The sequence below is a fragment of the Hirundo rustica genome, chromosome Z, assembly GCF_015227805.2.
Source record: "Hirundo rustica isolate bHirRus1 chromosome Z, bHirRus1.pri.v3, whole genome shotgun sequence".
Lineage (NCBI taxonomy): Eukaryota > Metazoa > Chordata > Aves > Passeriformes > Hirundinidae > Hirundo > Hirundo rustica.
Genome location: NC_053488.1, coordinates 86084819 through 86112433, shown reverse-complemented (window position 1 = coordinate 86112433; position 27615 = coordinate 86084819). Strand labels below are relative to the sequence as shown.

Here is a 27615-nt window from a genome sequence, read left to right as displayed (position 1 = left end):
GATGGTACAGACACCCAGGTATTTCGGACAAAAATAACACAGTTCAGATGCAAAAGCGTAAACCCAGAATAAAAGAGCCAAAAAACCCCAAACAAAACCAAGCAAGAAATAGCCAATCACAGTTTCTATCCTTGGTTAAAAACTCCTTGACAAGCAAATTGATGTAATTTCCTTTTTGCTCTCCCACTATAGAATAAAAACAACTCACCTTAGTAAATCCTCCTATGACGATTTATTTCACAGAATTTAACGAGGAATTTAAAACACTGAGGATGTAAAACTGCAGGGGAACAGGGACATGACAGCCCCACAGAGCTGAGGACCTTCAGGTTCAGTATTTTTTTTCTCTCCCTTGTATGCAATGTCTTTCACCAATGAACAACAACACCAATTTTATTTCCTCGTTACAATCTCTTTCCTCACTCATGATCTTGGGATCACCGGCCAAGGGTTGAAGGAGCTGCTGTTCCGAGAGGATCTGCCTGGAATGACACCCAGAGACACCCCAGCTCCTGATGATGTCACCAGCAGCACGCTGAAGATGCAAGGAAAGAACAGCTCAGAGACGATCCCATAACGCAGCGAGTTTAATTGAAATGGAAATGTAGAACACTCCAACGTATCCATAAACTCCTTGGATTGTACCATATCTTACAACGTACTCGGAGATGGGCTGTTTTCTAAACCAAGTACAGCCAAACCCACACGGCTCCCATGCACATGGATTAAACTAGGAAACAAATCAAAATTGTAATGAATTAACTGAAGGTGACAATGAGTCTATATTAAAATCAATACATATGTACATACATGTATATATACACGTAAAACGCACATCTATCGCTAAAAGCTCTGATTTTCCTCTGCAATGAAGTGGATTTCCAGTGATGGAGTGACCTTCAAGTCAACATGAACCACCTCAGTTTATTCCAGGACAGCTTAAAGGGGGTTTTTCAGAAGACAATGAGACCTTGGATCATTGTAAAGCAAATACACACAAATTTGTGCCTTTAATTTAAAATGAAAGCACCAATGTACCATGCAGGGCTCTGCTAAGGGGGTTTTTCTGCATGCAGGAGACTGGTTCTGCAAGCCCAAAAACATCATGGAGGGGAGTCTGGGAAAGCCTACAGTTTCTTTTAATGCTGCTTCAGAAAGAGCCACTTCGTTCAGATTAAACACTCTTGGATCACAGTAAGGAGCAGAGAAAGAAAAATGTCAACACAAAACTTGTCCCATCAGGTTCAGCAAGGACAAGAATTCAAAGGTTTGAACTCACCTGGAGTTTCAAAGAAAATTACCCAAAGCTGGGGCTATCTGTCTTCCTCAGGTCCTGTCCCTGGAGTTTACCTGCATCTGCTGTGCGAAGGGCTCACACCTTTCCTGGGAGAAGCAGCCAGGGTTTGCGTCACCCTCCTGGCACTTTCAAACCCCTCTAAACCCACAGATCCCAGCTGTGACAGCACAGGTCATCCCAAAATATCTTTACAGGATTAATGCAACCCACCAGCCATGTCAGAAACCTTTCCCATTTACTTAAGGGCTGTCACCCTCATCCCCTGCTACCAGCACTGGGTTTGGAGATTCCTCATTTCAGCTTTGAGGTGAACCATTCCTTAAAGAAATTTTTAAAAACTGGTAAGAACATATTTCTCCCTTTTAACTCAGCTACAATAATTTTTCATTAGCAGAGCTGTGGCTGGGTGTGGGACAATCCCTCAGGTAAGACACAACCCCTTGCTTAACTACGTCATTTAACTTCGGGCTTCATGAGATTGATGTTCACAGCCATGATCCATCAGTTCCTGAGGAGCAGAGGAAATCTGTTGCTGTCTCTGCTCTTTCCTCCACCCCCCAATAAAACTTGCTTTGAGATTATCAAGTTTTTCCCAATCTATAATCCAAATGCTCCCTGCTGTTTAGCCTATCCCTGAAAACTAATAAGAAGATCCCATATCTCACCTTATTAAAACATCCTTCCTTGCAGCTGTAGGCAGTTTCAGCCATTTTCTCAGACTGAACAGGCTAATTTTTCCTAGAAATTCCTTAGAAATAACCCCTCAGCCATTCCTTGGCACTGCTGAGCATCTTTTCCCTCAGTTCCCACTAAAAACCCCGCACTGGGCAATAAGGGCGACTTTCCATGCAAACCACTCCGGAATATTCCACCCCGTCCACGCTGTCCTTTCCAATGTGCACCTTATTTACATTATGTACATGTGCAGCAGCCCTCCCTGAAGGAGGCAGACCCCTCACGGGGAGCCAGAGCGTCCCTTGTGTTTGTACATCTCCAGACTCAGCTCTTTCCTCCCGCCCCAGGTCGAGCCGCTGGGCTGGGGCGGCGGGATGGCACACACGGAATTGGATCGGCTCTCCTTCACCTCCCGAACCTTCTCCGCGTTCCTCACTGTGGGAAGAGAAACACCATGAGAAACACCGTGAGAAACACCATGAGAAACACCATGAGAAACACCATAAGAAACACCCTTCTTAGTGGTTCAGCAGGAACGAAGAAACACCGAGGTGGCCATGTGCCCCTTGGGGGTGAGCTGTTCCCTCCAAGGATCGCTCCCCGGTCATAAAACAGCAGACAAAGATCAGTGTTCCCATGCAAGAAAAAGCCAAAAAAGGAAATTTAAACCCACGTTTAAATTGAAATTTAAATTGAAATTAAATTTGAAATGCACAAAGTATTTGGATCAACACCACCACTCTTTTGCCAGTCCCCGCCTGCAACTTTGCAGGGCAAAAATTCACACGGTGACTGCCTTAAACCAGCTCTGGAAAACACAGGTGTCCTGCTGGAGCGCCTGGAATGTCATGTTGTCACATCGTGGGATTTTTTGATGGGGATGAACATGCAAACACGACAGAGGGGTTACAACCTCCTTCTGCTCTGTCACCACTGTGTGCCAAGGGCCACAGTGCTCGTGCTTTCCTTGCAGTGGAAAAACACCCTAGAAACAATGGGTTTTACCACTTTTCTCTGCTTACAGTCATGGGGTTTTTTTTGGGAAGAACATAACTGAAGTATTCCTGGTAAACTGTGGTTTAAAACAGCTACATCCCAGGTTGGATGAAGCAACCTGACCCAGTTGGAGATGTCCCTGTTTGTGGCAGAGGGGTTGGATTAGATGGCTTTGAAAGGGCCCAACCCATTCACACCAACCTCAGGTTGGGCTGAGAGAGAGCACCGGGGCTGGGAATGCTTTCAGCTCACCTTGCTCACCCATGAGGCTCATTTAAGGATGTCCTACATCCTCCCTGTCACCTGCTGGACCATTCCAAGGGGATGAGGGTGAGCAGGGAATGATCCCCAGCACCACAACTTACCCGTGAAGGAGCGGCAGAGCTTGGGCTGCGTGGTGGCCTCGCCCTGCACCGAGCAGACGTCCTCCTTCTGGGACTGAGGGAGAGAAGGACTTCAGCGCCTTGTGAAATCTGCTCATGACACTCCTGCCTCATAAACCAGCCCTCTGTGATACCTAAGGATCCCACTCCCATTCGTTCAACTTTTGCCACATAAAAATAATAATTAAAAAAAAAAAAAAAAAAAGAATAGGAAGGACAGCTAAAAATAGACTGAAGAGATGGCAGGAAGTATTTTCAGATTTGCAGACACTGATTTGCTACAACACAGACTCATGAGATCGGAAGGGACCTTAAAGATCATCCTATTCCAATCCTTCTGCTGGAACACCTCTCTCAGGACCAAGTTGCTCCCTCGAAACTGGCCTAAAACTCTTCCAGGGATGGGGCATTCATAGCTTCTCTGAACTATGCTGGAAGCTCTTTATGGACTGTCAAGAATTTAGAAATAAAACTGAGCCAGTGTCAGAAGCTTAAATAATAACAATTGCACAAAGCAGCAATTATGTTTTGAGTTCTGGGAGAGGTCTGAGCTCCCCAGGAATAGTTCAGCAGAGAGGATGGGAAGGAGCAGTCCTGGAGCTGGGAGAATGGGGCAGGGAGTGCAGAAGGCACAGCTGTCCCCGGGATATGGATGTTTCTCACCTTGGCTGTTCCCCACGCTGGCTGCAGTCCAAGGAGGCAGGTAACGAGCTGGCACTAACGAGCTCCCTGTCCTTTCACTCCAGTGCTAATCTCTACCCTCCAGGACAAATAATAATAATAATAATAATAAAAAAAAGGAAAAAAATAAAAATCAGGTAGCACAATGCCGCCTGGATTGTTCTGTGCCTCTGTAAACTGGGAATTAAGTCTCTCACGCAGCTGCGATTTGGCACCTCGGTCCAGGAACCCAGACTGCCAAAATAACTCTGGACACCTCCCAGCCTGGTTTTCTGTTTTGTTTCGGTTCGTTCTCCTCCCTCCCCTAACGAGGACCGCTGCCCTCCATCCCTTGTTCTCACTTTTATTGACCATTTTAATAACAATGCCTTCCCAGCTCCGGCAGCAGCGCCTGGCTCCCTGGAAAGCCATTCCCAGGGGCATTTAACGATTCTCAGAGCATGCTCCATGAAAGGGCTCCGACATAATTACCAAAGGCACTGTGTCATTTACGCACATGGCTCACAGGCAGCTCCAAATAAGCTCCTCTGGGGGAGTGCACTCGTGTTTTGGCAGGAGAAAAGAGGACCAAGTTGCCTGGCTACAGGTGCAAGGATTTTCTGGGTGCTCGGTGGTAAATAAAAGCTGTCCTGGGTCTCAGAACCCGCCCTGCCAGCTCAGGCTGGGCTGGACCCCTGCCTAAAATAAGGCAAGCCCCAAATGCGGCCGGCGCTCGGAGCCAGCAGGGATGCACAGCTCCAGGAAGCAGCAGCCTTCGGCAGGAATTTTGTCCTTAGGCAGAGGAAGGCGAACTTTCTGCTGGAAACAGCTAGTTTTGGAGTTAATCCTCTGGGCTGTGGCTCAGAGCTGAAGTCACCCCGTTCTCCTGCCAAGGTTCTTCTGCCTGGTGTAAATCATTTAACCTGCTCCAGAGGGAGGAAGATTGTTCTTTTGTTGCTGCTTCTCTCAGCTTTTTCCCCGCTTGCTCTCCAAACTCTCCCTTGGAGGAGGCTCCAAGAGCCCCCTCTCCTTGATTTAAAAGCACCCGAAGTGCAGGAGATCCCTAAGGCGCCTAAAGCCACCCAGAGAGGTGACCCAGAGTCACAGAATGGTTTGGGGTGGAAGGGATTCAAAGACCCCCCGCTCCAATCCCAACCCCTCCCGGCTGAAGCCTGGTGTTGGCCACAGAGCTGTGTCCATCCTGGCGAGGGCACTGCTTTCTCCTGGGGAAAGGAGATGGATTGTCCAGCAGCCAAGGTGGACTTGGCTCCTTCCCAGCCTGGCAAAGCCACCAACACGAGGATGTTCTCCCACGCATCCCTGATTTTGATTGGGGGGGAAAAGATCGAGCAGCCACTGATAAAATACGTGTTTAACTGAGCTGCAACAGCTTCATATTTAACAGCAAAGCTCTCAGCATCTTCACTAAAAAAGAAAAATAGGCACTGGCCAAACAGAAAGAAAACAGGGTTGCTACTGAACCAAATGGATTTTTAAAATTATTCCCTCGTCTCCCAACACTCAAAGTATCACCAAAGCTTTTTCCAAGGCTGGCAGTGGAATTGCAGGAGTTTCACCAGCACCACCGGGGTTTCAGTGGCCCTTTGCTGGAAGTTTGCTTCCATCCGTGGATTTCCAGTTGGGTTTGCAAACACAGTTGTAATGCTTCCATCTCGTGGTGAGATGTAGAATAGAAAAACGGGGGGGAGCAACAGCATCCAAGTTTTTCTTGCTGACTCAAAACCTGGAAGGCCAAACCCTTCCCTGTGGGACCACAAAAGATGGAATATCTGACAATCAGAAAAACCTCCAACACTACTGACATTTTTCATTAATGGCTTTTTTTAATCAGGAAAACACCAGTTTCTTTTCAATCTGGTATGGGAGAAATAGGAGTAGCTGCTTTTTTTCCCAAAAACTGGTAAGTATTGAGCTGCTTATAGTAGGTTAAATCTACTTTTTAGCACAGTGTTCCTTCCTTCCACTGGAAAATTCTGCAATCTGTCCTCCTACAGCATGAAGTAACAGCATTCACCCACCCTCCTTAATATTATATAATAATATATATATATAATTAATATGGTGTTGATATTTCAGCGTTCTATTAGAGCATTATCCTATCACTTTGGGGCATCATTCTATTTCTACTGACAGTAAATGAGGTAGCTATTGTTAAAAATTAGCTGAAAAGCTGCTGGTGACAGAAAACAGGCCTGGCTTGTCCTTTTGGGCACTGGGGGATGGTTCTTGGGTTAGAGCCATCCTTAGAGGTGTCACTGGGATCAGCTCCCGGTGTTTACTGTCATCTCCCAGGTTGGACAGGACATCCTGATCTAGGGGAAGGTGACTCTGCCCATGGCAGGGGGTCGGAACTGGATGATCTTTAGGATCCCTTCCCACCCGGACTGTTCTGGGATTTACATCTGCTTCCCTTCGCCTGGCACAAAGCCAAGGTGGCTGCGGTGAAGGGGTGTGAGCAGCACCAACAAGTGGCTCCAATGACACAACAGTCAGTATTCACCATCAAACTGGTGTTTTCCATAATCCACAGGGCATTTCCCACCCTCAGAGGGCATTTGCCATCATCCACGAGTCAGCACAGACACAGAGTGAATCCTACTGCTTTTGCAATTCCCCAAAAACTATTCTGTTCCCTCAAAGCCCAGCTGCAAGCCCTCAAAGGAACAGCAGAAACAGCTTTCCCAAAGCTCATGAATTTCCCAACAAATGCAGCAGAGGAGGGGAAAGCAGGAGCACAAGGGTTAACAATCAAATACCCTTAAAGTAGGGAATGTCGTGCTCAAAATCAGCCGGAGTTTGATGCTGCTCTTTTGAAGTTTAATTATACCAAATGTTCTACTACAGGAACATGCCATGTTCTTGCCTATCTACTCTGAATTGTAAGTACCAATCAGCATGTAAATGATCAAATTAAATCTTTTAAGTTGCTTGCAAGAGCCAGAACACCTTTCTGGGGAGGAAGGGCTGAGCACCAGCAGCATTTGGTGCAGGGCTGCCGTTCTCGGCAGGCTCATACACGACTGTCACTTCCACAAGGAAACCGGAGTGGAAAAAAGTCCAGGGCACTCCCGAATTCTTGTGCTATCTAAATAGGGAAGGGCAAATTGTTTCTTTCTAAAAGGTCATTTTGTTCTCCTCGGTGATGGAGCTTGGCTGCTCATTTTAGAGATCACAGCTCACACTTGGACAGTGCTCCAGATCAAGCCATCAAAACCTAAAATTCGGAGAAGTGAGTGGAATTTAGGGATAGTTCAGCGATTACTGCAAGCACCAACCCTGCCAGAGCTCAGAGAGAGTTTGGACAACACTTTCAGGCACAGGGTGGGATTCTTGGGGCTGTCCTGCACAAAGCAAGGAGCTAGTTCAATGATCCTCATGGATCCCTTTCAGTTCTGTGATTCTGCGCTGCTGCTGACCTGGGAATTTGGGAGCAAAATATGACAAGGGTTAAATGCTTTTCCTCTAAAGATTTACAGAGGATGGGAGGAACTGAAAAGGCCAAGCCTGATCCTCATGCATCATTCCTGGAAACCATTTTTTTTTTTTTCCATAGCTAAATGTTGACCCAGCTTCTCTCACCAATTCTCAAAGAGCAAAAGTCTGCACCAGGCACAGACTTTGTATTAACCTTTTTTCTCCTCTGATTCAGAACATAAACCAACACAGAAGAAACAGGAAAAATTTTTGTTTCTTGCAGGAATCAGGTAAGAAAAACCTCCCTCTACTTTACTTATTCCAAGCCTGCCCAGAAATGTAGATGTGTTTAAAAACAAAACTCACCTCCAGAATGAATAAGAAAGATCACAAAAATGCTTCTGTCCTTTTGAAAGAGTTGGGGGGGGGGGGAGGTGTTGGAAATCATTGAGCAATTTCAAATATTTACAGTCCCTCTGGACCACTGACACATGGGGGGGAGACAAATTCCTGTCTTTGATGAAATCTCCCAGGGGAAAAAAAAAAAAAAAAAAAAAAAAAAAAGAAAAAAAAAAAACCCACCACCACCAGACCTCAGCTTCTACAGAGTGAATAATATTTGTCAGTAATATTTTCTCAGTACAGAACTTTTCCAGCACGGGTGGAAGTCTGTGTTCACAAAGCACCGTGCTCAGGATGGATTCTTGGTTCGCCAGGAGCTGGGTTGGGGAGATTTTTCCCTCGGCCTTTTTCCTATTCTTCGGGATAGAGAAACTTTTTTAAATTTTATGTTAAAGCAACAAGATTTGTCTTTCCAAGGAAACAAACCACCAGCAGCAACCAGGCTGTGGAGAAAGCAGCCGGAGCACGGCCCTGTAAAGTTCCCTCTTACCTCCTTCCTGGAGCTGCAGGTGTCGCTCCCGCTCACCTCCACCAGCAGGTTCTTGTGCCGCAGGATCAGGATCTCCTTGGCCTGCTCCGTGGGCTCGCTGTCCCCGGGCAGGGTGTGCCTGTTGTACGCCGGGCCCTGCAGGGGACACACAGGGGCTGCAGGACACGGGAGCATCCCTGCCCTCCCTCCGGGATCCTCCCGCCCCTGCAGCATCCCAGCCCCGCTATGGGCACACACTCATTTCGGAGAGGTGGGGAGGGAAGGAGGCATGGAAGGGAGATGGGAGTCCAAACTCTGGGGGTATTTGGGGTTTTTTTGGTGTTTTTTTTTGTTTTGTTTTGGGTTTTGTTTTGTTTTTTGTTTGGGTTTTTTAGTGGTTGGTTTGTTTGTTTGTTTGTTGTGGGGTTTTGTTGTGTTTTTTGAGGGTGGTTTTGTGTGGTTTTTGGGGTTTTGTTTGTTTGTTTGTTTTTTGTTTTTTGTTTTTGTTTTTGTTTTTTTAATGTGAAATCACCCAGGAAATCACTGAATGGCAAGACTGAATTACACCTGGCAGTGTTACACCTGAACGAGTGCCATGACTCTGCTCGAGGTGCCTTCACACCTTCAGCCCCCAGTGTTTTGTGTTTATCCCACCTTCCCACATAAATCATGCAGACAATGGGAACCGTAAACCCTCCTCCTAAAGCCACCCCCCAGCCAAGCAGAATTCTCCCACTGACACCAGTGGGAGCTGGGATAACGCTGTCACTGCAAGGGGTTAGGCTGGATTAACGCAGGACTAGGCACAAACTGGAGCTGTGCCTTCATCTTCATCCCTTCACCACGTCCATAGGTCTCTTCCCAGCCTTATCCCACGGCTTCCCTCAGCTCAGCAAAGGGACAGGAGAGGGAGGCTGATCCCTCTGTGCCGAGCTGCCCACACCAGCCCCACCCCTAAGGACTCCATATTTTGTGTGTAATCCATAAAACGAAGGCCTAGGTGGATTTTAAGGCTAAGTCCCCCTAGGAACAGCAATTCCAGTGCACAGCCTCGGGTGCTGTGTGAAACCCCAGACACAATCCATGATTCAGTAAACAGCAAGTGGGGTTTATGCCCTCTAACCACTGGTACCAGTTCCATGGCAAAGCTGCTGGGTGGATTTAAAAGCTCTGCAGACTAATTCCCACTCACACCTCTCTACCACGGGGAAAAACGTACCACGAGGATAACCCCATCCCTGCTCTGCCCTAGGAGCTGCTGCTGGATCTGCTAACCCGGTGCCTGAAGTTCCACGTGCTCCTCCTTTCTCCTTTTCACTGCCGGGTACCGACGCCGAAAATATTCCATGAAATTATAGGCTGACTGGGTGAACCTTTCAGAAGCTGTCAGGCAGCAAACAGAAATGTGCCACTGACTTGGAAACTGGATCTGGCTCCACACAGCCAACTATTCTCTGCTCACAAAGAGACATCCTGGGTAATTATGGAAATATTCATAACATCTGCTCAGGCTGTTCGGATAACCGAGGAAATTTGTGTTATTGGACACTTAAAATATGGATTGAGGGGAAAGTTATACCGTCCTCCTGATCCGGTACAGGTTCCTTGCCAATATTTCCTGCATGTTGTCCAGGACATCAGGATTTGGAGTGTCCTCCAATTTCTGGCCTGTCATGACAGTCCTGTCGCTGCTGCTGCAAAGGAAAGCAGAACACCTTATTTTGGAACACGCACGAGAAGTGCATCCTCAAATCTCAGTGCCCCCTTGGGATCCCACCACAGCCAACGTGTCCAACAGCTCATCCTTGCAGATGGAGCTCACGGCAAGGCAGGAATTTGGCATTTGCGTCAGAGCTGGGCTGTCCACGTGCTCCCTGGTGGATAAAAGAGCCACGGGGAGCTGTGGCAGAGCAGAACCATCTGTGAGGTCTGAAGTGGCCATTCAGAACATTTTACACTGCAAACCCATCCAAAATGGGGCAGGAGCCTCTTCCTCAGAGCACCATTTCCCTGTAACTGGTGGGGATAGAGGTGACCCTCCACGTGCCACCACCAGTGCCGGGTGAAGCTCATCCAGCCCATCACTTTTAGCGCCCAGCTGCTGAGTTGGAGCTGGTGTTTGCTCACAGGAAGGAGGGGTGGGCTGGGCCGTGGCCCAGCTGCCCAGCCTGGGCCAGCTCGATGGCGTGTTTGCGCTCCAGTTTCTCGTAGAGCAGCACGATGCTGGACTTGGGCTGGTCGTACTCCCTGAGCAGGATCTTCTGCAGGTACTTGCTGTTGAAATACTCCAGTCTGTTGGAGGACAAAATGAGATGGGTTTAGCCTCTCCCCTGACTCCCCAGCACCAACAGATCGGAGCAAGGCAGCAGGGTCATAGCCCACGACTGCCCCACGTTCCATTAAATTCCATTATATCCATTAAGTCCTCCTCAGAAATCAGATGGTCCAAGAGGTCAGTCCCTAATTATTTCTGCATTACAGTACGTGAGTCAAAATATTAAAACTTCGCTAAAAACAATAAAAACTCCCCAAAAGTGCCAGATACATCATAAATACTTCTAGAAGTGCAACAAGCTACAGATTTAAACACTCCCAGATTCCCTCTTGAGCCATTTCCTCTTCTTTTCTGCCCAAACCGTTGAATAATTTAGGTTGGAAAAGACCTCTGAGATCATCCATCTCTTTAAGACCTGCTCACAAGGAGCCAGGATGCTCCTCAGCAGCAGAGACTCCCATACCCTCTAGTGGCACTTCCAAGCATGGGCATTCCTAAAAAATCTCTACCAGCTGCATCTATGTCTGGACCACCAAGGAATTAAACCTGGTAGATAGACTTTTTAGTATAATTTATGGTATTTATAGATATATATATATTTAAATCCTGATGCACTTAAAAAAAAAAAAATTGAAATGTACAAACCCCCAGAATTTAATGAAAACTGAACACTTTGCTACAGAAATCTGTAAAGATCCTCAGCAATTCCAGTCCACAACAAGCAGTGCTGCAAACTCAGCTCTTTAGTGTTAACTGTGCACAGCCTGGGACAGGCTGCGTGTCACGGCCATGGCAGCAGGTTTCTTTGGGCAAGAAGGGACAAACACAACAGGAGAGGAGAAAGGATCTTTTTAGGGTGATGCACAAGAGGTGTCTGCAAGCAGGGAAGTGCCCTGGAAACTTGGCATCCCCCTGGACAAGGAAAAGCTGCCCCTCTGTCACCTCCCTTGAGCCACGAGGATGAACAAGGCCCAGCTGCCCACAGCAGAAACTTGGGGAATAGAACACAACCTCCTTTTTTTTTTTTCCCTACACGTGTACACAGTTGTATTTTGGCAAATCCTTACTTGTCTTTCCAGTAATACTGTCCCCAGTGTCCAGATATATCTTCAATGCCAGCCAGCAAATGATCCAAGAACTAAAGGGGAGAGAGGATTTCGCTCTACGCCGGTTGCATACGTGATGAACCCGGCCAGGAAACAGCAAAAGCCACACACACAACAGGGGATGCTTCCCGCTCAGGGTAGGGAGCTGGGAATCAAGGAGAGAAGGCACTGAGATAATTCTCCATCCACTCATCCGGTGGTGCTGGAGTTCAATGAGTGGTTTGCTTTCAGGTGTGGGCAAGCAGAGAATAAATGCTGAGGGCCACGGATCTGCTCTCTGTGATGGGTACAGGAGGGAAGACGGCTCCCATGATCTTCCCTCTGGGCCTTGACCTGCAGGAAAGGCTCATTTGGGGGTTTTTGAGGACAATTTGTCTCAGGAAATCCGTTTCTTCAGGATATAAATGTAGGTAACACATAAATGATGCTTTGACTTGAATAGTAAATAGTGCCTTCTCCCAAACACTCCCCACTAAAGGAAATCAGCATATCATGCTTTATATAAATACATTATTATGGTTTAAAATTATGTTAAAAATCTCAGCCTGCATGGGTTTTCCATCTAAAAGTTAAATCCCTGTAATTTCCCAAATTTTCCCTGCTTTCCCTCCGAATGGCATCTCTAAACTGGGAGAGGGCTCTGCTCTGCTGCCCTCCACACTCAGGTACTGATGACCCTGGAACTTCCTACAGATCTACAATATAAAAACTATCTTTTGTGGGGGGTCAGAGACAGAAAAGTTTCAGAGCAGCTGCTCAGCCTTGCAGGCTGGTGGGGGTTTAGTACCCTCACATGGCTGTTGTCATCTGTGTGTTCCACAAACACGACCTTGGAGGGAAGCACTGAAGTGTTCCATCCCCGGGAGTGTCCCAAGCCAGGCTGCACAGGGCTTGGAGCAACCTGGGATAAGGAAAGGTGTCCCTGCCCATGGCAGGGGTTGGAATGAGATGAGTTTTAAGGTCCCTTCCAACCCAAACCACTGTGATTCTCTGGAATTACACTGATCAGTCCTGTGAGCAAGAATATCCCAACTATCCAGATGGCAAAATAAATCTGAGGAAGAAAGCTGCTTCTGCATCCCTGATTTCCAACTATCTGCATTTTTACCTTCTCAGTTTAATTGGTGCATGGCCGTTTTCAGCTCATACCTCCTAATAAACACATTTCTGAGATGATTTGCCATTCACACCCTAACAAAAGAGCTAAGTCTTCTCTGTTCACGACTGGAAAAAGCTCCTCAGCCTCCTGAGCTGTTGTGTTAACCTCAGACAAAGCCCCGCAGTCTGACCCCATTGTGAGGATGCCAAACAGGTTTTACAAATGTCCCCAGCCCCAATGGCTTTATTGCTAAAGAAGACAATGACAATAATATTCCTGAAGGAGCCATACCCACAGAAACGTGGCTGGGATTGAACAATTAGATTCAGGAATATACTAATTATCCATTGGATACAGATGCAAATGCAAAGGCTCAGCTGAGAGGGAGAGCAGCTGATCTCACGGAGCTGAGCCTCTCCCTGAAATCCTCTATTGACTACAAATACCAACATTAGGGTGGTGAGAACACAGGGAATGAAATCCCACCTTTGGGTTATGGATGTAGAATCACAGAATGGCTTGGGTTGGATGGGATCTTACACCTCATCTCATTCCAGCTCCTGCCATGGGCAGGGACACCTTCCACTGCCCCAGGTGGCTCCAATCCCCATCCAACCTGGCCTCGAATAATTCCAAGGACGGTGCACTTCAGAGGTTCCCTCCAATATACCACCAACCTTATCCTCCCTTTCTTCATTTTTTTGCCCAAGTATCCAAACCAGTGGTGGTGATGGGACTGGAGAACACATGGAATTTCCTAATCCTGAAAGCACCCAAGCCTCATCTTCTTTCTTTCTGACCAGAGAAACTTGAGTTAGGTCAGAGCTTAAAGTTTGGGGCAAGAAATCATCTTTGTCTCTCACATTTGTGCAGTACCTGATGTTACATCAGCCTGATCGGTGGCAGTGGAAGAATAACCCAGGGTTAGGACCCTGAACAGGATTTCCAGCATGGAAAAGGGCTGACCTGCAGAGGATTCAGGTAAAACTGCGGATCTGCAAGGTCCCTGGAGACACACGCATTCCAGAAGACATCAGGAAGCTCTGGCCACATGTCAATGGATGCTCCACTTACCCGAATGTGGATCTGCTCTCCCACGGTGGGAGCACTCTCCCTTTTCCTCTTTACAGCCAGCAGGTCGACGAGGGGACGGATGGTCATTCCCTGCAAAGTGACCACCAACACAAAAATCAGCCTTTCCTCACACCCAATTTTCCTGCACTGGAACAAAAGCCGTCAGCGTGGGGCTGAGCCACAGCAACCTTGTTCTGGTGCTGGAGCAGCCTCTCTCACCTGCCCTGCTTTCCTGGCAGCAAAAAACCTGCAAAGCTTCAACAAGACTAGGAATTGTTCTCCCAGGTGTACCCCAAACAGTTTGTTTGCTCCTGGTAGGAATCTGTCAACGGGAACTCACGGAGAGGCTTCAGGATTGGGGGAGGAAACCTCTGCTCGCCTCCTCCGGCCTCTCCGAGACCACAAAAAGCCAAGCAGTAATTCCAAGGTCAAGCCTGTGGTTTGCTGTTGCTCGTGGCCTCCCAGATGGAGAGGGGCTTGAAACAATCCAAGTTCAAATGCCTGAAATGAGGATAATCCTTGAGATTTCTCAGCACGGAGCCCCCGCCAGCAATTGTCTGCTCACTCCTTAAGCACTGTGCGTCACGCACCATTACTCCAGCGATTTCTGACGGCCAGCCAGTGCCTAAGTTTCTTAATCAAAGCATCCACCTGGTGGGAGGGGTCAAGGGAAAAGTTTTAATATCCTTTAAGCCTCGTGAGAGAACTAAAACGCTGCTGTGGTGTGTCTCCTAGTCCAGGCTTCCGTATGGAATGACTTTTCTAGGACATGTTTACAGCAAAAATGATGGAGTAGTTGATGTTTATGACTTCTGAATGTCACAAATGCTGGCACAGAGGAGAGTCACAGAACACATTTTTAATTGCAGAAACAATTAATGTGTCATTTTAATAGCTAATAGCAATTTAAAAAAAAAAAGTGTCGCTATTTAGAATCAAATACACAGAACTCACAAATTCCAAAATAACAGATATTACAAAAATTAAGTAGAGACTGTAGAATTTGGCCTCTTGCCTTCCTGGATAATCAGCCGCAGTTGTTTCCACTTTAAAGCAGCATTTGGGACTGTTATGGGAATCCCATGTGTCATTCCAGGCCACACATGGTTTCACAGCACACCTGCAGGTCCCCTGTGCCTCTCCTCCACCCACCAGGGACAGCTCATCCCAGGGAGTGCCTGACAGCTCCATCACTGCTCACACAACGTTTTCCACCCCCAGATACCCAGCGGGACAGTGCGGGCATCAAACAACCTCCCCCCTTCACAATTATTACATCTGCTCAGAATTTCATGGCAGAGGTCAGGGGCCAGTAAGTTCAGAGAGTGAACTTCCAACCGTCTTTGATTTTGAAACCACACCAAGAGGCAGAACGATGAGGGGGGGTTGTGACATTCCAGACAAGCCCAGAGAGCTCCCCGGAGAACTTCCTGGTCTACGTGGAATACATCCAGCCTGCCTGGAAGCACTGGGGACTCGACAACCGCTCAGTCAACCTCCTCAAAATCATTAACCAGGCTGGTTGTGGGAAGAGCCTTATGCAACCACATTAGGAAGGCCAAAAGAGAGGATTTTCCTGGCTTGTGGAATGCGCCGGCAGAGCCACGGGTGGCCAAGCCTAACTGCTCACAGGGTGGTCATTCCTCTGTGGCACAAGGGTTTCCAGCCAGCCGGGGCGGGATTTCCAAGGGAATCATAGGATGTGGAGGGTTTGAGCTCTGACACGATGCTTTGCTGGCCCAAACCAGCCTAAAAGGGCCCAAAGCACCACTGCCTTGGTTTCTGGCCTATTTAAACACAGACACTCCCCATCAAGTCCATATTGAGATCACTGTGAATATAAAGAAAAGGTTTTGCATAAAACAAGAACAAAAATGTCCGCCGTGCACAGAAGTTGTGTCACAGCCAGTATTTCTCTTGTCCTCTCCACACACAGTGACCATGAAAGACGCTGGGATGGTAAAAATATTCCCTCCCCAATAACGCATCCATCGATGTGCCTGGCAGCAGCAGCACCACAAACTTGATTTCCAAACCCAGGTTTTTGAAGGTTCTGTTAACATATACCCACCTTTTCTGTGCTGAGCTCCAGCAACATGTTTCTGCCTCGGGTTTTAAATAATTTTCCTGTTTTTTCCCTCCCCCTGTTCTTGCAGTGGAGCCCCAGCCCAGCCCCTCTGCAGACGCAGTGTCCCCGTGAATGGCTGAAGGTCAGGGGGTCTCCCCAGCGACACGGGGACCCTGTTTAACTCTTACCCTTTTGCACGGGAATGACATCACCAGCTGAGCTTTCAGGTTGCACAAAAGCCTTTTCCCCGGCCCCGGGAAGGATTTCCCGAAGCCTGGAGCTGCTGCCATACAACATCCTTTGTGTGAGGCTCTGCGTGAGCGGACGGTGCCTGGGGACCGGGGCTTTTCAATTTCTCACCCACATTTGCATCTTAAAACTTGTCAAACTCTACCTAAGCACATCCCTCCTCCGGCCTGGGCCCTGCTCTCTCCTTTCAGGCTGAGGCTGTGCCCAGCCCCACTGTCCTGTGGCTCCCTGCTCTGATCCCATTGGCACCACACGCTCACATCTCTCCTCCTCCACTTTTCCAGCTCAGGATTTAGCTGGATGTGGGGAAGCAAAAACCAGCCCCAACCCTCCACATCATCCAAGTGCTCGACACCCACCTGAGGGGTTCTGTCAGGAAAAGCAGAAGGAATTTGCTCTGAGGGTGACGCTCGGCCGCGGAGCCACTCGGCAGCTGCCACCGCGAGCCACCATCTCCCAAAGACCCAGAAACTCCTCTGTTCCCTCCGTCCGAGGGCAGGAGGAGGGTGGCTGCTGGTCAGCAGCTCCACATGGACCTCGTGTCCTTGACCAGGAGCTCGCAGGGGGTTTTTCTACGTGAGATCTTTCCCAGACCTCCACATCCCACTCATTTCAGTCCTGTGGAGACCCGCTCTTTACTTTCCGGGATAAACAGCAGGTGGACATCGGCCTTGCTCATTTCAACAGCAGACAACCCAAATTTTTCCACCACGTCCTCCTTCAAATGTGGCTGTGTTTGCCAGACGAACTAAAAGCTGTATTTTAGAGGAGCCCTTAGATACTTGCTGCTGGTCAGAGAGGAGCAGGGGGACATCCAACACCCTCATCCCACAGAAAGCTGCAGGAATGGTTTTACCACTAGATGTCACAGCAATGCTGAGAGCTGCTGCTCCTCCCGAGCCCGGGAGCGCCGCAATTCCTTAAAACTCAGTGTTGGAGCGCCAGAATTTACAGCCCCAGCCGTGAGGGAGAGGAACCTTCCTCATCAGACTCCCGGAGGGGAGCTAATCCCGAATGTGTGCCCAAAACCGGCTTTACCTGTATGAACACGGTGAAGAGGATGACAACAGTTGTTGCTGCGATGAAGAGCTTTTTCCTGCGGAAATCAGGCAGCAGGAAAACCAAAGAGAAGCAAATGGCCCCGCGGAGCCCCCCATAGGCAATGATGAACTGGTCCTTACTGGTGATGGTGTTCACGTGAAATCTGTTCACAAAGAAAGTCAGCACAAGGACCCCTGAAAAGCAGGAAGGCAGATTGAGGAACGCCAATCAAACAGAAGAGCTGGAGAAAACCCGTGATCTCACATTTTCCAGTGAAACATCACGGAACTGGTACACACCAACTACGAGGAGCTGGCCAGGGCACAGGGGGGTACATTCCCAATACGCCGCTGGAGAAGTTTTCTTCCAGTCTGGTCCAACAGGCTGAAATTTGCTTTGTCCAGATAAAACTTAATCCCCAACATATTTCTAATTCTATCCGACAAATATTGTCTGGCTGCAGTCCTGAGATATTAATTGATTTATTCTAATTGGTGACAGCAAATGACAGAATTGCCGAGGTTACAAATGCTTTTGAGGCAAATCGTCAGCAACAACTTAAGCTGCAAATTGCCCTCCTATTTCCCAAAGTTTCCAAGCAGTAGCTTGGATAAGTAGCCATATTCCACCTGTGTTAATGCTATTTCTTTCCCTCAGAAATTTGCACTGTACAAATTGAAGGCCAGGTGAGGTGACACAGCAATTGCTGTGATTTACAGCCACTTACAAATGCACAAACAGATGCAGAAAGGTACAAAAAGCCAGGCCATAAATCGGTAGGCCGTGATTTTAATACCAGTGGAAGTGATAAACATCCTATTTCCCAAAGATTAACAGCCATTTTGAGAACGGATGACACCACCTGTCGCTGACTTTTGTTAGGAATTAGCTGGAGCCACAGCACTGCTGCTTTTCTAGAGGGTGTTTGCAAAAGAAATAAAAACAGTGCATTTATTATGGACATATCAAACACCTTCCCACACTCCTCCAGCTAAAAAAAGCTGAACTTTGACTCTACATTGGAGGAGTTTGAAGAAAACAAAAAGATAGGGATGTTTGGAAATAGGGAACTCGGTTAAGTGAACCTTGTGACACCTTCCCCATCTCTGGAGCTCTGCAGAACTGGTTCCCAGACCAGCAGATGGGAAGCACTTGGGTGTCAAGGTTCTTTGCAACTTAAAAAATAAATAAAACAAAGCCTCCCTCAGATCACATCCACTGCTGCTCTACAGCTCAGGCAGTGCCGATGATTTAAAGCAACAAAATTTACTTGAGCTGATATCCTGGCCTTTGTTTTAATTTAATCCTTCCTCATAAATTATTATTAGCATTCCCTAAACTAATTCAAGGCCAGTTTGCTCCAAGAGATGACATACAATTAATCATTCTGAGCAGAATTATTTTCTCCTGCAGATATCTTGGGAAAGAACAGGAGTGAATCTCCTCACAGCTTGGATATCAGCAGAGCCCCAGTGTTGCCATGCAAGGGCTCTATTTTCCTTTTTAGACTATCTTCCTCACACCAAAGGAATTCCCCAGATTTCAGCAGAATAATTTCTCAAATATTTAAAGCACTGACAGTTCTGTGAAGGTTTGGGGTACAGTTTGCACACCAATCCCTGCCCACCCAAAAATCCCCAGTTCCTGTGAGGAAATGTGGGGGCATCTGCCTTTTCTGGATCAGTGCCTCAAGCACCTCCAGAATCCTAGAATCCTGTAATTGTAAAGATTGGAAAAGCCTTCCAAGATCATCAAGTCCAACCATTCCTCCAGCAGTGCAAAGCTCCCCACTAACCGATGTCCTCAAGTGCCACACCCACGTGTTTTTTGAACACTTCCAGGGCTGTTGTCTCCACCACTGCCCTGGGCAGCCCATTCCAATGTTTGGCAACCCTTTCCATGAAGAAATTTTCCCTACTACCCAATTTTTAATTAATCCAGAGCTGTTGGATGGCTCTGAGCAGCCCAAGGTCTGATTTCAAGCACCATCTCCAAGCCAGGAGTTTCCCAGTCTGGCTTGGTGCAGCCCCTTCCCAGTTCTCACCTCCCAGCTCCCTGACAGCTTCCCAGGAAGGTGCTGCAGGACAGGAACGTCCCGTTCAGGACCACTCAAACAATTTCCAGCCCTGGTTTGTGTGTTCCTATTTAATTCCAGGGAGATTTTGACTGGAAAATGGTGGCTGCAGCCTGAGCCCTTTCCCTAATAATGTGCTGCATAATTTAAGCTGCTCTCAGAAGGGCTGTGCTTAGGGAGGATTTTTGGGGTGCTTTTGCAGCATTGTTACGTTTTTATATCTTGTAATGAAGAACTTTCGAGCTTAAAAAAAAACCAAACTCACTAAGAACTCCTTTTATCTGAGCAAATAATTTAAGAGAAACCACTTAATGGTAATAAAACCCTTGAATGTACAAAAAACTGACTAATGAGCACATTTCCAAGTATGGTGCACAGTTATTAAAACAAACTTTGGCATGTCCTAACAGCTAATAAACCCCATTCTGCTCTGCCTTGCTAATCGTGGCTTAACCTATTTAAACAATTTCTTGAAGTGTCTGTCAAATTCGAGCTCACTGCTTGACTCACTGGTTTGTAAACATAAATCCTGTTGAATGTTTTTAAGCTCTCGGATTCCTTGCCAAAAATGTGTGCTGTTATTTTTACAAATGTTGTTAATACATAAAAATACCCATAACTGTGGCACTCTGCATTCATTATGTGCCAAACACTGTAAGAGGAATGGAGGTCCAGCCTCTCCCAACACAGAATCAACACAAGATACAGCTGGAGAGAATGGAAACACAACACATCTATTTCTTCTGGACGTTTTCAACGCACGAAAATGGGATCCCAGGGAATTCTGGAACCAGGACTTGGGTTTTCATGGTAACTGTGGTTTAAGAAACTGCAGAGATCAATAATCAGGAGAGTGTTTTCCGGCCTTGCTCCCCATCACCACCAAGATTTGGTCTCCTCATTGCTGTGAGGTTGGTCACACACCCTGACAGGTATTCCAGGGATGCTGTAGACTCTCCATGCATGGAGATAACCAAAAACCATCTGGACAAAGTCTTGCCTGCCGGACCCTGCTCGGGCAGGGTGTTGGACCAGACAAACTCCACAGGCCCCTGCCAACCTCAGCGATTCCCCAATTCTGCCACCCTCAACCCTGACCTGAAATTCTGGAGTAGGAGTAGGAGCATCCTCACAGTTTATGTCCCAAATCTCATCTATTTAGGGCAGCAACTGGAAAACTACTCCAGTTTCCAAGTGAGGGATGCTGCTGTGCATGAGCTTGTTATTAATTAAATCCCTCAAACTGCCACAATTCAGAATATCGGAGCAGAGGATTTTCATGGATCTCTCACCCCAAGGTATGTACCTACAAATTCCCTCCTGCTGGGAGAACAGGATTAAAAAAACCCAAGGGGTTAAAAACCACTGAAATGGAAGAGGGGATGGTGGCAATGAAGGAGGGTAAAGGAAAATTGTGGCAAAAAAGGGACATTGATAAAACAGATCTCATGAGAGGTTCTATACAGCGCCAGACAGAGCACAGAGCAGGGAACCGCAGCAAAATGCAAGATTTGGAATTGGGTAAGATGGAGGGGCAGGAAGCATTGTCTGCAATGTCCCAGTCCAGTCCTAGCATTCCCATCTGGAATAATCAAACTGCAGAGCGAGCAGGAAAGGATGATGGAGGGGCAGAGGACCCTCTCAACTAATGGAACCTCATTCCTCACTCCCGTAAACAATAACGTACATTAAAAATCAAGATCTAGAATTTCCCCTACCAAGTGCCCTCCAAATGAGGCAGAAAATAACCGTGAAGCAAATGTAGGGCCAGTTCCACTCGTGGTTTTCCCCGATGGTGGAAACTCCGAGGAAGATGAAGATGAGGGTGTCGCTCACACTGCTCCACATCTTCATGAAGTACTTGACTGTGGTGTGGGACTTGAGAGAGATGTTGGCCTCCACGTAACGCTTCATGCCCATGGCACAGGAAATGATGCTGAGGAAGTGAAAAATAAACAGTGGAAGATAAGCAATATGTTTTTTTCTACTTTAACACAGTAAATCAACACGTCAGTTATCAAAAAAAAGTGGGTTTCATCAAGACTCAGTTGTTTGCGGGCATTTCACTGAGGGCTGATTCACTTCCTACATCAGGCCAAGAGTATCTGGACCATTAGGACAATAAAATACTTTATAGGTTGCCCAAACTGTCCAAATCTGGACTTTAACAGATGAACCTGTTGCATTTTATCAGAGCACAAAGCACAACCTCCAACTAACACCCAGCACTTCTCATCCCCACACACCATTTCCAGTTCTTTAACTTTGCCAAACTCTGACCTTGCAATTGCCTGGCAATTGTTCATGGATAATTGGTTCTTCAGGTTCCAGGGAACATGGCATTAGCCTAATTCATCAGCTTTTCAAATCAATACATTTTCAGGCCAGCAATCCTAGGAGGTCAAAACAATTGAGTGCTCGAAGCGCTGCAGCTTTTTTTTATATTTTAATCTGGATCAAAACTTTTTTTTGCGGCAGATTTCTAGCAATATTCTGCTAAATAATGCAGCAGAAATAGAAAAAGGGCTTTAAATTTCCAAGATCTGACTTCCAGTGCCATTTGGTAAGGCCACCCATATTTTTATTGCTCTGAAAACCACTTCCACGGGGAATATTACGATGTTGGATCACAGAAAAGCCAACACGGAAGCAAATCCTTGGCTTGTCCGTGGCTCTGGGTGGGACCTGGTGACACCTGCTGTGACCAGGACAGGTAAGTGACCAAACAGAGGTGTTGAGAGAGGTGGTGGCTCACCCAGAACTGCTCAGAGAACTGCCAGGCAATTACTGCTTTGCACTGAAAATACCCTGTTTAACCCCAGAATTTCACTAGCGTTTCACGTTATTTTGAAGACACAAACATCTGGCTCTGTTTGAATTTACAACTGGGCTTTAGGGAGAGGATTTGTGGAAAAAGCAGAGTCTAGGAAAGGTTAGAACCAGGGAAGTCACAATGCTTTTGCTTAGGAGTGGGATCCTGTTATCCACCAGCAGGAGACCAAGACTTAAGTCCCTTTCCCACCACATGTTTGACTTCACATCTTTCATCTCCTAAGAAAATGCACCAGTACATAAAAATATTCTAATACAGGTCTGGTTTGATTTATCCTTTTTAGGTCTGACCTGCTTTGCCAGAAAGAGCAGCAGGGACTGAACCACAGGCTGGAAAAAAAAAAAAAAATATTCTTCAGTTTCTGTGTCTGCCTCAAAAAATAGCAGGGAATATAGTTACAGTTAAAAACTAAGAAATCTGAGTATTTATAGGCAAGTAACTTCCAGAAATGTGGGTTGGGAATGATTATTGGAGAATAATGGGATCATAGCAGGGTCACAGAAAGGGAATAAACTTGTCTTGTCCTAGCTAAAGATGGACATTGCCACCAAGGCAAGGGGCAGGGGGAAAAAAAAAAGAGAGTAAGAAAGGAAAACAAATCAAACTAAAACCCATTTGCAGAACAGTTTCAGACTGAGCTGCATTCAGATTTTTTTTATACTTTTTTGGACTATGTAGAATTGATTTTTTTGGCAATCAAATTATTTTTCAAAGAAACAAACTGCCAAAAGCTGCTTCTTATAATACAGTACTCCCTGGCCACAACGGAATGAATTGTTTGAACTCCAGATCTATAAGAGAGGCATTTATAATTGGGCAATTTGAAGGGCATAGTGCAGGAATCAGCTGCCTTTGCCATTGTTTTGCTTTAGAAAAAAATGCATTATTCAAAAGAACAGCAAATGTGTTCCATAATGGCTACAGCAGATTCCGATTGATAGAAGGAGACACCATTAGGATTGAGTGTTTTCTGCTCCATGATGATTATGCAGCATATTTATTTCACTGTTCGGTCTTCAATTCCTATAAACAGGCTTTTCCTACCTATTCCCAGAGCTGGAATTGTTTTCAGTAACACTCAAATATTGCTCCTATTAACCAGCTGAGGAAACAAAATCTGCAAGACACAGGAATGGTTTATATCCAAAGCAACATCATTAGTTTTAAAATAGATCTCCCAGATACTTCTGTGCTGAGCTGGGAGCCCACTTCATTTTTTTTTTTTTTATTTTATCTTCATTCTCATCAGCTGAGCAGTTGTTTACACTGCAGGGTAGGTGCAGGTTGGTGTCTTTGGGGGAATAATAAATGGTTGTGATCCTCAGCACCAGCTGACCCCGTTTGGACAGGAGAACCACACTCAACAGATATCAGCCCACAGAACCCAGGACGGCTGGATCCCTCTGGTTTTCCTCTCTCTCTGCTTTCCAAGGTGGGATTTCGGCGAACATCGGGGTCTCTCTAGCTATTTGTGTCTCAGCATCTGCTCTGACAGTGAGATGTCGGACAAGCTAAGCACAAAGCATAATTAGTCGATTAAATCTGAAGGATCTGGCCCAAAATTACTCATTTCATTGAAAGATTGACCCAGTTAAAAGAAAATGAATCTAACTGAATGATTTCTGACTGCTTTGGCTGAAATTGGCCAGCAGATTCCCAAGGTTACTGGAGACAGAGGTGTTGGTGACACCTGAGGCCAGACGTGAGCAGTGTCTGAGCTTCTGCAGCCAAGTCAGAATCTCCAAAGCAGAGGTTTCCATTAGAATCCTCTGCTCCCAAAAAGCAGGAATATTTCAGGCTCCAGTTCCCATCCCATCACTTGCTGCTCTGCCACACCAAAGGCTGCCAGGCAGGACATGCAGATGGGGAAGGGGATGTGAGAACAGATGTGCTGCCAAACCAAGACCAAACTTTCCAAGGAGCTGACTAAATCCTCCTTGTAACTCTTCCCATGTTGGTTTTGACTGGGACATGTGGAAAATAACAAAATAAGCTAAGAAACTTCTTCTGGCTCTGCCAAACCTACCAGACACCACCTCACTGTTGGAACAGCAACAGCCTTTCCAAACAAAAACCATGGAGCTCAAACATTCCTCAATAACCCTACATAAACCCGCCATCAGCCATCAATGTGCAATTTGGGAAAGAGAGAGACACTTGGAGAGGGCCCTGCTCCTCATCACACACAGATTTCCAAATTTTAAAAGGTTTTGGGGTATTTTTCAGTGAATACGGGCAGGAAGTTTTCCGGGAGAGAGGAGCTGCCGGGCCTCACTTACGCCACGATCCCGGAGAGGTGGAACATCTCTGCAGTGAGGTAGGACAGGTAGCTGTACAGGAACACGAAGAGGGGCTCGATGACGCGGATGTCCTTGGTGAAGCGCGTGGTGAAGGCGGCGGTGAACCCAAAACTCAGCCCCACTAAAACTCCTCCCAGCCCAACCACGAAGAATTTTCCCACTCCAGCAAAAACATCCACGCTTTTGATGGTGGGCATCTCACAGAAAGAGCGAAAGAGCTTGTAGAGGACCTTGGTGGGGGAAAGGAAAGAGGGAAACAGCTGTTAACTGGATGTTCACCAGATGTGGTCATGACACCAAATACACTGGCGGGATTCCTGCCAGTGCAGCATCACCTCCCACCCAGGAGGTCTGGCTCCCACCAGGGGACTGCTGTGGCCCTCGCAAACATTTCTGTCCCTAGACACGGAGCCAAAGAGAAACCTGGAAACTTCTAAGTTCACCCTGCACGCTGCCCAGGACCTCAGGCCAGAGAACTGGACCAGGAGTCCTCTGCCAGAAGGGGTTGTTGATGACTTTTTCCTCAACAAATCACAGAATCATTGAGGTCAGAAAAGCCCTCCAAAATCATCAAGTCCAGCCATTAACCCAGCACTGCCATGTTCACAACTAAACCACGTCCCCAAGTGCCACATCCAAATGGTTTTTAAACACTTGCAGGTGTGGTGACTCCACCACTTCCCTGGGCAGCCTGTGCCAATGCTTAAATGCCTTTTCCATGAAGAAATTTTCCCTGTGACACTTGAAACCATCTCCTCTCACCCTGTCACTTGTTCCCTGGGAGAAAAGACCAACCCCCACCTGGCTACGACCTCGTTTCAAGGAGCAGCAGAGGGAAATAAAGCCTTCCCTGAGCCTCCTTTCCCTGCAGGCTGAGATCTCCCATCCCAACACTCAGCACCATCCTCTGCAGGTTAAATACCACAGTTCAGGCTGGTCCTCACCACGGTCACGGCATCGTTGAGGAGCGATTCCCCAAAAACCAGGATGTGCAGCTTCTCGTTGACGTGGATCTCCTCGAAGACGGCCAGCACGGCCACGGGGTCCACGGCGGCGATGAGGCTGCCGAACAGGAGGTTGTGCAGCAGGGACACGTCCTGCAGCCGGAAGGCTTTCACCTGGCAGATCCCATACAGGGAAAAGCCGATCCCAAACACGTTCCAGATGGTGCCCACCACCGCGTAGAGCAGGATGGTGCCGATGTTCTCGAAAAAGGGGCGGCTGGGCATGAAGTAGCCGGCGTCCAGCACGATGGGGGGCAGGAGGTAGAGGAAAAAGATGTCGCTGTCCATCACTGGTGGTGACCTATCATTTAACCCATAGATGATTCCCCCCATGATGAGTCCCACAAATATCAACAAACAGCTTTCGGGAACGACAGAAGGCAGCTTGTTGTAGAGGTGGAACCCTGGAGGGCACGGAGAGATGAAACTGGTGTTATCTCACAAGCCCTCAGAAGGTCCCCGCTGTCAGCAGGTTACACCTCGGAGCAGCACAAATAAACGCACGCGGTGAGGGTGAAGCTGCTCAGAAATTGGTTAGAAAATCTAAAAATTGCTGAAAACACCAATTTCTCAAATTACTGTCTGCTCAGGCCTCATTTCACCATAGCATATGGTTAGAGAGATATATTGAGGTAAATAAACAAAAAGCAATAATCTGCATAAATAAGACAGTATCTGGAACTATTAATTACGAAATCTAGTCAGCAGCCCATCTTCAGCACTAACAGAAATAGCAACTTCTAATTCTAAACACAAAGCAGATTCCATACATTAAACACTATTAAAAGTGGACCTTTTTCATAATTATTGGGAAGGCTTTTTGTGATTTTTTTTTTTTTATTTTAATCATTAGCATTTAAAGCTAAAAAGCTAAAAAATGTCCAATCAAGCTGGTCTTGTGTAATGCCCAAGACTATAACAACCACCACAAGTACAAGGTAAATTATTAAAAGAAAGTCATTGAAATAAACCTAATTAGAATAAGAATAATAGTTTTTAAAAATCTCTGGTCATTATTTCTTCATGCATGTGACTAGAAATAGGGTCTTGTTACATGCATGAAATTAGTCAGACAAAAAGACCTTTTCCAGCTCAAAAATTCTGATCAAACCCAATCTTAGAGACTTCTCCATTCCGAGAAAAAGAAATACAATGATCCATGCTTTTAAAAATGTTTTTACTGCTATAAAATAACTTTTATAGCAGAATTTAACAGAATTGAAGACAATTACTGGATAAAAATATTTATATATAATTTTAACTTTCCTGTGCCCAGATTTTCAGAGGAAAATACAAAGAGACAAATACTTTGCACAACTTACAGTTTTCTTAGATGACCTTGCACAGATAATCAATGCACAGAAATTTTATTTTAGGCTGTGTAACACTCTGGAAATGGATGGAATTATTCCTGGGCCAGACACAGGGCACTTTTAGAAAAATAAGGAACCTTCATTTTAGGATGAAGGTGCCAGTGGACCACCTGCACAGAGTGTGGCTGGCAAGAAAATCAAGATGAGCACACGCCTTAGTGCGTCCTGTAGTTAAATCAAATTCCTCCTCCTGGAAACCCGGCATTTTTCCTCCCAGCAGCAACCGCACTCCCAGGCATGAATTTCTAGATGGAAAACCAGCCAGAAATGCAGCTTGTTTTCCACAAGTGCAGTGTCTCTGGCACACACTGCAAATTCCAAGGGTTTGGCATGTTACCTCAGGCTCCAAACCAGAGAGGAGATGGAGCAAAGGCGACCCCTGCCCACACCACCTCCACAGAAATTCCCCATCCCTCCTCATCCTCTCAGGAGGCCTCACCTATCTTGGCCAAGGATGCCAGCATGATCCAGAGCGTGATTTCAAAGGGGACCTGGACGTGCTGGTAATCCAGAGAGAAGAAGGCGTGCTCCGAGGAGTCGTTGCCCTGGGCTTCCTCGGCAGCCCAGCTGATGTTCTCCAGGATCGCATCCTCCAGCAGCGGCTCCTGCAGGGCTCCCACCCAGGGGGCCTGGAGGATGCAGGAGAGCCAGGACCCAGCCAGGGCAGCTGCAGCTCTGTGTCCCTGGCTCTCCATGCCCCTGGAAGCCGCAGCTGCTCCCGCTGCGGAGGGTGAGTGGTTGGAAGCGCTGCTGGAGACACCGGCGCTTGTAGGGGCGGCTGCAAAGGGAGGAGCAAACGCTC

The 27615-nt window shown here is 46.9% G+C and overlaps 1 protein-coding gene across 1 annotated transcript; it reads right to left on the bottom strand.

Annotated features, from left to right (window-relative positions):
• Nucleotides 1-335: 335 nt before the first annotated feature.
• LOC120765331 (sodium/hydrogen exchanger 2-like) lies at nt 336-27346 on the bottom strand. Its single transcript, XM_058424076.1, has 12 exons — nt 27253-27346; nt 25381-25844; nt 24416-24666; nt 21022-21239; nt 17227-17423; nt 13872-13961; nt 11660-11730; nt 10445-10609; nt 9897-10011; nt 8339-8473; nt 3334-3406; nt 336-2407 (listed from the first exon to the last, which is right to left on the bottom strand). The coding sequence occupies exons 1-12, from the start codon at nt 27275-27277 to the stop codon at nt 2253-2255; spliced, it is 1959 nt and encodes a 652-aa protein (XP_058280059.1). The 5' UTR covers nt 27278-27346; the 3' UTR covers nt 336-2252.
• Nucleotides 27347-27615: the final 269 nt, after the last annotated feature.

What these genes read in the sequence shown, in the direction of transcription:
- LOC120765331 (XM_058424076.1), bottom strand. Translation starts at nt 27,277, where the DNA reads ATGCTGGCATCCTTGGCCAAGATAG. An exon ending in GGCATCCTTGGCCAAGATAG is followed by an intron (nt 25,845 to 27,252) that starts GTGAGGCCTCCT and finishes CGTGCCCTCCAG; the next exon opens with GGTTCCACCTCTACAACAAG. An exon ending in CCAGCCCACCCCTCCTTCCT is followed by an intron (nt 10,012 to 10,444) that starts GTGAGCAAACAC and finishes TTTCCTTTGCAG; the next exon opens with CAGCAGCGACAGGACTGTCA.